General features: G+C 43.7%; 1 protein-coding gene across 2 annotated transcripts in view; it reads left to right on the top strand.

The window, feature by feature from the left end:
* Positions 1 to 3,577: 3,577 nt before the first annotated feature.
* The window catches only part of LOC142972034 (zinc finger SWIM domain-containing protein 6-like), a 35,509-nt gene continuing 25,459 nt past the window's right edge, over positions 3,578 to 13,627 (top strand). For both annotated transcript variants that reach the window (XM_076112933.1, XM_076112861.1), the window contains exon 1: positions 3,578 to 4,496. In XM_076112933.1, the coding sequence (XP_075969048.1) occupies positions 4,028 to 4,496 (469 nt within the window). In that variant the 5' untranslated portion in view covers positions 3,578 to 4,027. The remainder of the gene's footprint in view (positions 4,497 to 13,627) is intronic.

The raw sequence follows: 13,627 nt of genomic DNA, 5'->3' as shown, positions 1-13,627 counted from the left end.
CAATAAACGCAGGTAGCCTTACTACGGGGCAGTATTATAGTATATGCACTTTTTTGGGGAAGTTTCAAGCAGCTATGTAGCAATAACTTGAATAATATCTGCTTCATTACTTTATGATTTATGCTAACATGCTGATGCTTAGCACGTAAACTGTTCACCATCTTAGTTGAGCATGAATGACAGTTGCTAATCAGCAGTGAACACAACATACAGCTGAGGCTGATTGTCATTAGTTATGCAGATAATTACTCATAAACATTTGGACATTTGTCTCCTGATGACGGTGATAGACACACACAGGGAACCTTGGACTCTTTTGGGGGGTTTAGCATCCAGTTGGTGATCCAAACTTGCTTTTGGTGCAACATTCAAGCATGACTAAGAGTCTGCATGAGGCTGTACTTTAGCACAGTGACGCTAAATGCTAACATGTTGACAATAACAGCTAGCATGTTGATGCTAAGCAGCTGTAGTGTTTTAAAATGGCAAGAAACAGCTTTAATTGCATTGCAATATATTTTCATTGACGTCAAACGTACATTAATTGACTAATGTTCTTCTAAGTTGGTACGTTTTAAAAAGATTAGCATTCTCACTGCCGGTGGCTGAATGTATGATGATTTGTTTCGCTCTGTTTCCTTTTAACTGACGTACAGGATGTGCTTTGTGACTCCGCTGCATCAGAATCAAGTGAAGGCAAAGTAACAAGAACGAGAAGAAGACTCAATTCATCCTTTACTGTTGCCTGTGATGAGTCACTGTAAACCTGATTCAACTGTTCCCTGTTTGCAACAAAAGAAACGTGGAATTAGCTTTGACATTTTACAATCATGTAGTGACACGAGTTTCAGAATTGTACAGGTAGTAACAGTAACAGTAGGGTTAGGGTTAGGGTAACAGTATTTGCTCAGAAAAGTCAAGGACATCTCCAACGTTATTCACCCTAAGAGGGGGACGTCAATTGTTGCACTAAATTACAATCCATCCAATAGTTGTGAGATATTTCTCTCAAAACCACACACGTTAATAATTGTTGAGACATCTCAGTGTGGACGGACGATAGAAAGACAGCAGCAGCGTGGTGTAATAAATGAGGTGTCTCCGGGAAACGTGTGCACTCTCAGTGAAGCAAAGATGAGAGCTGTATTAACATAATGAGCGTCTGAAATTTAAATGTATTACAATGAAGGAGAAATGCCTAAAAAGATGAATATAAACTCTGGCGTTAGAAGGCGATTGTCTCGTTCAGGACGGTGTGTCATGTGTGTGTCCGTGTTGTCGTCTTCCTCCTTCAGCCCACCTGCTGTTTCCACCACGCTGAGTGAATAGGCTCAGTCATTACCGCGCTGTCTGCAGGGTGGAATGAGACAATTGTAAAGATTTTCATCCAGGGGGCCTGAATCATTTACACAGCATGGAGCAGGGTGTGCTGAAATGAGGCTGCTGATGACTCTATCCTGCAGCAGCAGCAGGTGGTACTGTAAAAAAATACAAACAAGACAGAGGGACTCATCACAGTGACAAACAGAGTGTTTATGCACGAATGAAACTGTTTAAAATCATGACTTAAATGTTCCCCTGGTGGTGATCAAAGGGAGATTTCTAACATGTTTGACTGACAAAACGCCACATACAAGTGTTTGAGATAAACAAAGTATTATTGTGTGGATGGGATGTTAGGAGAAATTAAGGTTTGCAGTCGTATAATTTAACTATGTACAGTTACTCAAGTACTGTGTTCAAATTCAAGTTACTTTTACTTGAGTATTTTCATTGTTTGCCACTTTATACTTATCCTCCTCCTCTACACCTCAGAGGTACATATTGTACTTTTTACTGTACTACATCTCAGAGGTACATATTGTACTTTTTACTGTACTACATCTCAGAGGTACATATTGTACTTTTTACTGTGCTACACCTCAGAGGTACATATTGTACTTCTTACTGTACTACATCTCAGAGGTACATATTGTACTTTTTACTGTGCTACATCTCAGAAGTACATATTTGAATGATAGATATACACAATGAGTACTTTTAATACTTTCAGTAAATTCTGCTGATACATACTTTTACTTAAAGTAATGTTACGAATGCAGGACTTTACTTGTAGTATAGTATTTTTACAGCGTGGTATTAGTACTTTTACTGCAGTGCATCACAACGTTTTTGGCTCCTCAATCGTTCATCCTCACATTCATGCATCTATTGAACCACATCCACTGTCCGAAGTGCATCAACTGGTTGTATTTTTTTGTTTGTAAGATTTTTAATGTGTAATCTAACTACTCACTTTAGATTACATTCCTCCTGATGCAAACTCAAAAAATGCACTTCAGGAACGCACTACTGTTTTAATTTAGTTTTGTCGTGTTTGTGTTGTAAATGTGCTTTATATGTCGTTGTGCGTCCCTCTGTAAATAATGACAATACATCATCCTTCAATCCTATAACTGTTAAATAAATATAATGGAGTGAAAAGTATTATCCCCTCTGAATTGTAGCTGACTATATGTAATAGAGAAGCAGAAAATGAAAATACCAAGTACCTTGCAATTGTACTAAAGTACAGCTGTGCAGGGTGAATGTCCTCAGTCACTGATAATACAATACACAATAAAGGGCTTGTAATTGTTTCTCTGATCCTGATTACTTCTACATGAGCGTTCTCGCCCCCGGGGCCAACTGGACAGAGTTCACTGGGGATAATGGTCATGTTGTTGTTGCCCAGTTGCCCTTCGGGGCCCAGCCTTCTGGATTTGTGTTTTATCCGCTGGTTTGATTGCATTTTACCTGGACCCCTCAGGTGTAAACTGGTCCCTGAACGCACTACAATTGAAAACAATGGGTTGTGTAAAAACGCCTGTGGTTGAACGGTTGTGTGTGTGAGACACAAAGCAGGTCTTTACCATGTTGAGAATAATGAAAATACATTTCTTTCTTTTTGTAATGTATTGATATTGTTATATTTCATATCTTGTAAAAACATCTTCTGTAATATTGTAAACATTTTAATATTATATAGGTGGAGGCTTCAAATAAACCCAGTTGGCTTTTTGCCTCTTCCTGCACTGTGATATTTATTTATTGTTTATTTTTATTTTATTGTTTAAGATAAGATAAGATAATCCTTTATTAGTCCAGCAGTGGGGAAATTTACAGGATTACAGCAGCATAGTGGAGTGTATATATATATATATATATATATATATATATATATATATATATATATATATATATAGATATAGTATAGTGCAAACAAGAGACATAGTAAAAAAACTAAGATCAAAACAAGTATTATAAATAAGTAATAAAACAGTAAAGATTATTAAATACGTAAAAAATCCACAATAACTAAAATAGTATATATACAGACAGAATAATTGTAGTATTGTGCAAAATAAATAAACTAAGCTAAACATTTATACTTGCTAGTAGCAGTATTACTACAGTAATAGTATTCTTCTCCCATCCCTATATATTTATAGCGAGCTGTGTGTCTTTAAACGGCCCCACATTCCAGTGGACCTTTAAACGTCACACACACGTGGGGGCGGTGCTGCGTTCAATGACCCCCTCCCCCAAAACCACGAGGCTCCGGTGTTGACAGGCCCGCGATCACCGCGTTCAGTCCGGCTTTCCTGCAGCTCACCGCCGCCACACGAAGCAGCACCGCGTCTCTCTCCGGTTGTAATGCCCGTGTATCGGCAGTAGAGTCGGTGGTTTTGTATCCACCGCTTTTAAAGCTTTATCAAAGCTCACAAAAGGATTAACGGCCGTGCGGGAATTCCGCCATCCGGTCCTTTTTCTTTTTTTTTTGCAGCATCGAGCTAACCGGACAGACCCCGCCTTCTCTTCTTCATTTGTCAACAAAGGGGTTTGACAAAGCTCGGAGAAGCCCCGCCCCCATGTTTCCTTAAAAGGATGATTTGGCCATACACGGCCAACAAGCAAGCCGTGTGTAACCTCTTCTCATACGGTGCGTTCATCCTTCCTCCGTCTGCCCGTTTAAAGCGGAGCTATCATGGCGGAGCGCGTCCAGCAGCAGCAGCAGCCTCCAGCCAAGCGGCTCTGCTGTAGATACAACGCGGCGTGTCGACAAGGCCAGCGGGCCTTGGGGGCTCCGTGCGTCGGAGGCGGCGGCGGCGGCTCCGGAGCCTCACACGGCGGAGAATCATCGAGCAAAACGACCCAGAACCCGGAGACCCTGCTGGACATCGCGGCGCGCAGAGTCGCGGAGAAGTGGCCGTTCCAGCGGGTGGAGGAGCGCTTCGAGCGGATCCCGGAGCCCGTGCAGAGGCGCATCGTGTACTGGTCGTTCCCGAGGAGCGAGCGGGAGATCTGCATGTACTCGTCGTTCAACAACACCGGCGGAGGAAGCGGGGAGGAGGTCGGAAGCGGTGGCGGGGAGAGCGGCGACGAAACGCGGCTGCCCTTCCGACGAGGCATCGCTCTGCTGGAGAGCGGCTGCGTGGACAACGTACTGCAAGTCGGTGAGTGGATGCGATGGAACCGGGCAAATATAACCCTCTTTGTGACAATTTAACCCACCCAGAAAACAAACAACGGGACTCACATTTAGGATTGAATATGGAGTGATGAAGGTGCATGAAGTGACCGGGGGTTTGACAACAAAAGGGTGAAGCGAGAGAGAGCCCACAATGGGGCTTTAAATCTGCTGTGTGCATGAATGGGAATGTGTGACTGGGGCATTTAAATCCCGTTGTGCTCGGGGGCCAGTTTGAAATGTAAAATGTTGGGTACAAAGCCTCCCAAAAAAAAAAAAATCCTTTTAATTGCGTTGAAAATCAAGCTGTGGCTTCAACAAAAGAAATCCTCACATGTTTTCACATCTCAACACCACCAGACTTCATTGAGAAACTTCCCCAGAATGAGAATAAATAACCATATCTAATGTTTTCAGAGGTGTTAATGAATTAGGCTAATGTGAGACACAAAAGTCAGATTATTGAAGCTGGTTTTGGGGTGAAGTCATGAGACTGGCAGCCAGAAATCCCCTAAAAGTGATGAATATATTCACTATGTTGAATTACTTGAGCTTAAGTGGAAACATTTGGGCATTAATGCTCTTTTACATGCTTTAATATCACTATTTCTTGCTATGTGATCACATCAGGTTATGCGTTTGCTCTTCAGAAACATATCTTTTTTTAACATGAAGTATTGGGTAATAAGGGAAGTGCTGGGTTGGGTGTCAACTGACACACATTGCATTTGAATGAGTTGTTCTGAGCGTGGCACAGTTCTTGTTTATGCACGTTGTGTCTTTGTGGGCTCACATAGCTGTTTGATCAGCAGACACGTGCAGCTAATAAATGACTGAGTGAAATATGCAGCCTCACATTATCGCCGGTGTATATTTAGACGGAGAGCATCTACGGCGTGCTATTACTGGAATGCAGAGAATAACCATTACAGAAGTCAACGCGCTCTTTCCAGTTGCCGCACGTCGGTTTGTTTAAAACCCACCGAGAGGAGTGAAACAGGAACAGACACGTGTGTGTGTGTGTGTGTGTGTGTGTGTGTGTGTGTGTGTGTGTGCTCTGAACCTACAGCTGCAGCTCTACTTCACCAACAACACAATCAACGACTGTACCATTTGGTTTCACGTCCATATATTTGGTATGTTCATGTTCCCGGGCTCTCCTTTGAGATTTAAATGACCCAGCGCACATATCAGATGCCCAGCGTTCCCTTTGTCACTTTGTCACTTTGTCCCTATTTTCATGTTCATTTGTGTCTTTCAAGCTTCCTGTCGCCTCCAAAAAGGGAAAGGCAAACAAAAGCATCTTTTCACTCCCTTGTTACGCAGAGGAGATTTGGAAAGGAGGAAGCGTATTGAGCACAACGGTTCTTTTAAACGGGCCGTGATTCACACCAGTTTGCAGCCAATTGGTTCGCGTTTGTGTGTAATCAGCGGCGGTGAGGGCTTTGGCTGCAGCCGTCGCGGTGTTGAGTTGAGTTGAAGGGATAGTTTTCAGTTGGCAGCGTTTTATTATCAATGCATGCTTCAGCCCGGAGGTCTGTGAGTGTGTCTGTCACCTGTGAGCTGACCAGACTCAGGGACACCTTCTCAGGGAGCGTTGAGGGCTGTAATCCCATTACGCTGCATGGTTAATTTGAGTCGTAATGCAATCTGAACACTTGAGTGACTGCATGACACGCCCCCCCCCCCCCCCCAACACCCAAATGCATGTGGGCTTTGTGAAGGGCCACTGGGAATACACACTCTCAACACACACACACACACACACACACACACACACATCAGCCAATGTCCTGCCAAAATAAGTAGGCTATATATTCCCAGATATTGGGAAACAGAATCTGGGTTGTTATTCCAGAGAGTGAGGGGGGGGCGGGGGCTCGATCGGCATGCTTACAAAGAAGAATAACAGAAGTACACACACACACACACACACACACACACACACACACACAGAGGGAGGGTTTCTTTCTTGGCTGATTGCACCCCAGCCTGGAATTTGCTGGAAAAATAGAGCCAAGAAGTGATAAATAAAAGATGTAATCTCTCCACGTGTGGACCGTACCGGAGGAGGAGTTCGTGTCTCTCTCTCTCGCAGCAGACCTTGAGGAAATGAATTGGCACACATTTGCTGTGGACCCCTTAATGCTCCACAACAAACCCTCGCTGCTAATCAGTGCACAGATAAAGGCGGCCATTTTTGTTCTTCCTTACGAGAGCAAACACTTGCAGCTTGTCGAGGTTCGACTCGAGGGCTACTTTATTCCCCCGGTTGTTGCCAATATCATAGTTGGTGGAGATGTTATTGGACTACCAACACAGACCAAATAACTGAAGTGTGCTGCTGCTCCTGATGCGCTCCAGGCCACGGCGCCTTAATACCAAACAATAATAAAAGTGTGCAGAGCCGAATATTTTGACAAGAATTGAATCCTTTAAACCAGTTTCGAAGCACAAATACCAATAACTTCATGGTTCTCTCCTTCCTGCTTTTCCTTGTATTACATTCGAGCTCATGGAATAGTCTGGACTGCTGCTCAGACGAAACAAACTAGGACACTTTTCTGATGTTTTACAAACCAAACAATTAAAGGAGAAGATGCATAATTAATATTCTGTCCTTGTTCCTGCTTGTTAACACGCACCAAGTCTCTGCAGTTGTAACGATTGCTGCAGTATCATCACAATACAGTTATTCCTCCATAACTGGTCATTGATGAGCGCTGTGCTTTACCATCAGTGATTTAATTGCCACAAACATTTCATTGAGTCTCTGATTGTCAAAGTCCAGGTTCATGTGCAGACGATATAAAGACTTTTACAGATCAATGCATGAAATCTGATTCAAATCAGCCGTTTCTTAATCTACATCCATTGTGAAGGCTCATGCGGTTATATAACAAACTGCATCTTTAAACAAAGCTCAGACGGACGGCTTCCCTTTGAGACTAACGTCCTCCATTATCTCTTTCTGTCCTCTCTGTGGAAGACGAGCTGCTCTGGGGTGAAGTCAGTTTCATGCAGAGAAGCAGCTGAGAACACGAACGCCGTTTCTCTAATTCAGTCTGCACTCCGGGTCAGAACGCAGAAATCCCTCCTGTGTGCAGAAACAGCAGCTTTCTACGAAGACTTCTGGATTTATTAGAGATATTTAAATCTGGACCAGACGAGTGCATCAACAGATTAGAACAGCGGTTCATGATGAGGCTTCCTGGATGTTCTCATTTAGACAATATTCCAGTGTTGTGGTCGGTAAAAGAGGCCTCGCCTCTTATTCATGACCACTTTATTGAAACTTTAAAGAGGTCAAACGCGGTGTCAGAGGAGGCTTTATCTCCGGCCTCGATGGATCAAGGCTTCACCGTGAACGCGACGTGGTCTCTGCTCGTGCACGCTGCACGTCTGAGCTGAAGTATAGACTCCATGTTAAAGTACAGGCTGCAGTGTTTATGTGCACCGAGCGCGGTTTTCTGCGTCTGCTACGCCAAAACAACTTCAAAATGGAGGGTGAAGAGTCGGCGATGTAAAGGAACGATCACGGCGTTAACCTGTGTGAGGATGGGTTCTGTATATGGTGGGAAAACACGTGCTGTCATATGTTTGCTACCCGTGTTATCAGGTCACATGGAAGCTGCTTGCAATCTACAAGAGGTCAAGTTCATACCTTTACGCACGTCAGAGGCTCTTCTCTCTGTGATTGATCTCATGTTAATGTGCTTCCAGCCGCAGCATCGGGTCAGAGGTCATTCAGACATCAATGCTGTTAGTATGCAGTGTTTGTTATTGATGGGAATATGTGAATCCCTCCGTCTGTCCTCGTCTTTCTTACTCACTCTGTCGGGGATCAGAACATGATATTCTACTATTGTTTATTCATCTAAAGAGAGCTTTTCAGACTGAGCGAGACCCATCGGGCGACCTACCCGTCTGTCTACTGCTGCTTATCAATCATAGAAAAGAGACGCTCTGTGTAACTGCAGAACTCGCCTGAGAATCATCCAGTGAATGTTGTGTGTTCACACACGAGCTCGCTGCTAACAGGAACTGCTAATAGCTAATTCGGCACACTTTTAATCTGCCACAATGTGAACAAACGGAAGTTAAACGGCTTCCTTTCACCTCTTGAGAGAAGAATAGTTCTGGATGAGGTTGTGTCTACAACTCACTGACTCCATGGTGACATCAGAGCCCCACAACACCCAAATTATGGGAATTGTAGTTCCAAAACTAAGAGCATGCATTTTCTGTCTGGGAGAGATTTGTGTGAGTTTTTTTTGCACAGCCATACCAATTATAACGCAGCGTCCCCCTGACATGTTTTCACTGCGTTTACATCCACGTTACTGTCATCCAGTGCACTGAAGGTCCTCCAGTCTGTCACAGGCCTGCTGCTGCTCAGACAGACTGCTGATGGGGACTGATGCTCGGTGGACTGCTGGTCTATAAGTGTGTGTCTGTAGTTTCCAGAGTCACTCTGGTCCGTTTCTGTGCTCAGATGTTGGGTTCGGTTCGCCACACAGTGAGATCTGTCTCTCTGGTCTCTGGTGAGCGTCTGTCATCACGGGAACGAGACGCAGTCCAGCCAGAAATATGTGCCGGCTCGGCCCTGAAAAGGAGGTTCTGGCTCGACGGTCGTCCACTGAGGTGCAGTGTCCTAAAGACGAGTGTTCAGAAGTACTCTGAGCCTTCAGTAGAAGTACAAATACCACAATCTAGAAGTGCTGCTCACAGTAACACACTGTTAAGCTGCTGAATGCTCCACTATGTTCACCACAACGATGGCTGACTGCAGTGAGAGAAGAGAACACTTTGACTTTATTATAAAAATATTATCGCCTCCTCGGCTAAATCTCTGATATTGTGATACACTACATATTTATACACTTGACTGCTGAACTCAGCATATTGAATTAAACTTGAGCCAAGTATATCAAAGCACAATTTGTGCCATCTCACTCACACACACACACACACACATACACATACACATACACATACACATACACATACATGAAGCCTCAGGCCTTCTTGTGTACACACTGATTACTGCCGGCTCGCTCTCTCATCTGCAATTTTATGAAGAATCAATGAGTCTGTGCACACCTATTGAATGATGCAAAGCTTTGTAAGTATGCTGAGCTAGAGAGCGTGTACACACACACACACACGCGCGCTCAGCCTTGCAGGTTGTTGATCAGCGTTAGTGGTGTATGCATAGCGCCTCAATATGCTTCTTCTTTTGCAAGATCAATTTTTATTGGAGCCTCATCGGGCGCACGCTTTGAAACGAACGCTCGGCTGCATTTCGCCGGCAGAAGCTGACGTTTTTGACAAATGGTTTCACACCACAGTGACCCTGCTGGTATAAAATTAAGGACAGAGGCAGCGGGTGTTTAAAGTCCTACAACTGGGTCAGTCTTCAGTTTTCCTGCTGCTGGTTGAAGTGTTGGCGTTCTGTGCGGGTATTTTCCAGGTCGGTGTCAAAACACCACGAGGAACGTCGCTGCGTTTTCCATTCCTGCCTCCACAGACAGAAGAAGCTTATTACGTGGCTTAAGCAGTTTAAAACGTGTTTATGTTTTATAGTGGAGAGCAGGACTATTCGATATTGTTCTTTTTGAAGGCTCAATGCTTTCGTACATCTTTCAAAATTCTGATTTCTGAATAAATATTGTTTTAAAGGATAAATAGTTTCCTAAAGCAGCTGCTGACTGTAGTTTGTATCAAGCAAACAGGAGGAACTCGTGCATTCGTTGGGGGCTATTCTCTGCTGTTTGGCGCTCCAGTGAGTGTTTGTATGTGGGAGTGAGTCAGAATGAACTCCAGTGTGTTCATGGTGATGAAGGCTCACTGATGTGTTTTCACGGAGCGCTATGGAGGAAGAGGAGGAAGAGATATCAGGCTAATTATAAGAAGGGTTCCTTGGGATTTATTGACAAGATGAATAATACGGAATATTACCAACATTATCCTTTTAAGGTCGGTTTAGCATTTAATATTTGCTCATAATCTCTCGCCACAGCTGCTCCACACTGGTTTAGCCTCTCTCTCCACATCCATCCACGTCTCTCCGATCTGTATTCCTCTGCTGTGTCCCTTCATCATTAACCTTCAACTCGAGGGAGGAGGAGGAGAGGAAGAGGATGGGAGAGGAGAGGAAGAGGAGAGGAGGATGGGAGGAACTAGTTTACCTTCAGCTGCACTCAATAGATCCCGTTTCTTCTCATCTCTTCTTCTTGGACACTAAATATTGCTGCTGCTGCTAATGTAAACACTGAGTGTCGGTACTCGTAGGGCTGCATCAAACTACTACTTTCATGTTCTATCAATCAGAAAATTAATTGTTTGTTCCATAACATGTCAGTAAATAGTGACCATCACCAAGATGTCGTCTACAAATATCTTGTTTTGTCCGACAAAAGTCTCTAAAATCCCCAAAATATTCAGGTTTAGAGCTGCAGTGATTGGTTGATTACCTGAACAGAAGATGAATTGGACGATTCTGATAATGATTAATAGTCGTCATTTTAAAACAAAAATGCAAAAAATTCACTTGTTCAAGAAGTGTCTCAAATGTGAATATTTGATCATTGTCTTTGTCCTACGTGACCGTAAACTGAACACATATTTAGGTCTTTGGTTGGTCGAATAAAACGAGCAATATGGATGAATTTTATCTTCGTGGGGAGTTTCATTCAACCCCAGACTGTCCTCTCCTCATGGGACCGCTGGGCCTCATGGGGTCGGTCTCCGAGGAGGAAGCGCCCTTCAGACCCCCTCGGCTCTGCAAACAGAGCGCTGTAGTTTACAACAGGTGGAGTGCTCCCAGCATTTCAAACACCGGCAAACTGCACGTTCTTGATCTTTCTAAAGAGGCTGAAGTCACAGATAGAGGAAATGAGTTAAATGTTTTCTGTGTGGAGCAGTGAATATGGAACGAGTGTGCACCAGAAGCTGCTTATGAGCACTGCTTACCTTTTTAATGGGAACTTGAAGGTGTCATCCATCAGAGGCTGTTATCGTGTAGCTCAGAGCATGAGTAATGAAGACTTGTGGTCCTCTCCTCCCCGGCTTCTCCTCAGACGTAGAAGCGGGTGATGCTGACTTCCTGTTCGACTACAAAAGTACGCCATCACTGCCGAGCCACGGTGCAGTGGATATACAAGTCCTAAACACAATATTGACACATCATCATCTTTTGAGTTGATATAGTGAACTTGTTTTGTTTATTTGTACATCCAGCCATTACAGAGCAACGTGATCATTCATTAGGAGTTATGTTTGAGTTCACCTGGTGAATAGAAGTCCAATAGTCTCTCTCTTTTAGCTCCGTTTTTGGTCTCCTCCTCCAACTCCTGAGGGAAGTATCTGTGTTGCTATGTTCACCAGCTAGTCTCTGAATGTGTCTGTCTGCTGTTTGCTGCTGAGCAGGTAGAGTACAGTGGCTTTTTCCAGCTAACAGCAGTGAGAGTGAACCTGAACAGTAAATGTGTTGCTCAAATAGAGCCGAAACTCACTGTGAAGCTCTTTGAAGCCCTGAGGGGAGCTGCAGATTCGAGCTAACTAGCCTCCACTTTCCCAGTGAAATACAAGCACAATAGCACAATGGGTTCTCCCAAATATTTAAGGATGTAAAGGGACAGACGTTTTAAATTGCTAACGGTACATAACCAGCACTATGTGGGCTTGTTAAAAAGAGCTAAAACTGCTAAAGACCCTCGGATGTCAGTCAAACGTTGCCATTGGAAAGTTTAGACTTGATTCATTCCACAAATCTATCCAGAAAAGAACTGTGTATGCAATGTAGTTTATATCTTGCCTCAAACATAAACTGGAGAATTCATATCTGAACCTGCACGTGAACCTGCTCTGCCAGGTAACGCTCCTGCAACCTGCCCTCGGTATCTATAGGCCTGAGCTTGTTGAGCCCAGGGAGTGAAATCACCATCGCGTTTGTTTAGCCAAATTTACCAAGTTCCCAGAGTGTGTGTGTGTGTGTCACATAATGTAAACCCATTGACTGCGAACCGGCACTGCTGTCACGGGACCCTTAACCATCTTCCTGCCTTCCGCCTCAGCTCTTCATCCTCCCGTCTGGTTTCAGTATTCTGCCTCTTTGCATGTTCCACCTTTTGTCTCTTGTAATAACAAGCTAATGATCTCGTTCTCCTGGTCCAGCTGTCACTCCCCGACCTGCAGCGTAGCTCGCTGACTCATAGACACGTCGCCCGGAAGCTTCAACAGGTGCAGCGTGTTCAAATTTGGACGAGTAACACCAGGTTTTAAGGTGCATCCCGAAACTATTCCACCTTGTATTCGTGGTCTAAACACATCGGGGCAAACTGTTGCACAACTTTGTTACAGTTTCCTCACGACTTTATCAGTCGATAGTCGTTACAGCTGAAAGAATTAACCACCAACTGTTTCGATAAGAGATGTGTTAACGTCACTTTTTAAGAAGAAATGTCAATATTATCATCATAATTAGCAGATAACGGCGTCGTATAAATGCAGCCGTTCACCATTATCTTGTTCCAGCTTCTCATTTGTTAGGATTTGCTGCTTTTCTTTGTCTCGTGTGATAATAAAGTGGATTTCTTTGTGTTTTGGACAGTTGGTCGGACAAAACAAGCGATATGAAGATAATAGATTCATGCTACGTACAGTAAGACTCCAACAAAATCCCAAAGTGAATTCATTTAAGCTGCGGATTGCAAAACAAAAATAAACTGTAGCTTCTGCCTGCTGTTAGCGCCTCACGTTACAGCATTTTAAGCTCTGTGATTGGATGTTTCTTGCAGAAATGCACCTTGGGAGTCATAGTTAATGTCTCCTCTGTTGTTTTTACGTGCACAGGCTTGTAGTTCTACATTTTTCTGATGCAATATTCACGTAACATCGTTTATGGGAAGATGGATAAAGTGATGGAGCTTTTACTTCCACAACCAGAGGAATCTAAAATAGTTATCCCCACTTTGTAATTGTGTCAGACCTCCCTGCCTTTTGAAAAGCCTCACCTTTCAAACTCTCTGGCCTCGGTTTATTACACAGGGCTTCTTGTAGATGTTTGAATTTTCCAGCTTAACTAGAAATGACATCTTCAAGGGTTGTTTTCTC

This window comes from Anarhichas minor, unplaced genomic scaffold (genome assembly GCF_050575085.1).
Source record: "Anarhichas minor isolate MPS153535 unplaced genomic scaffold, ASM5057508v1 ptg000002l, whole genome shotgun sequence".
NCBI classification, from domain to species: domain Eukaryota; kingdom Metazoa; phylum Chordata; class Actinopteri; order Perciformes; family Anarhichadidae; genus Anarhichas; species Anarhichas minor.
This window is presented reverse-complemented; position numbering and strand designations above follow the sequence as displayed.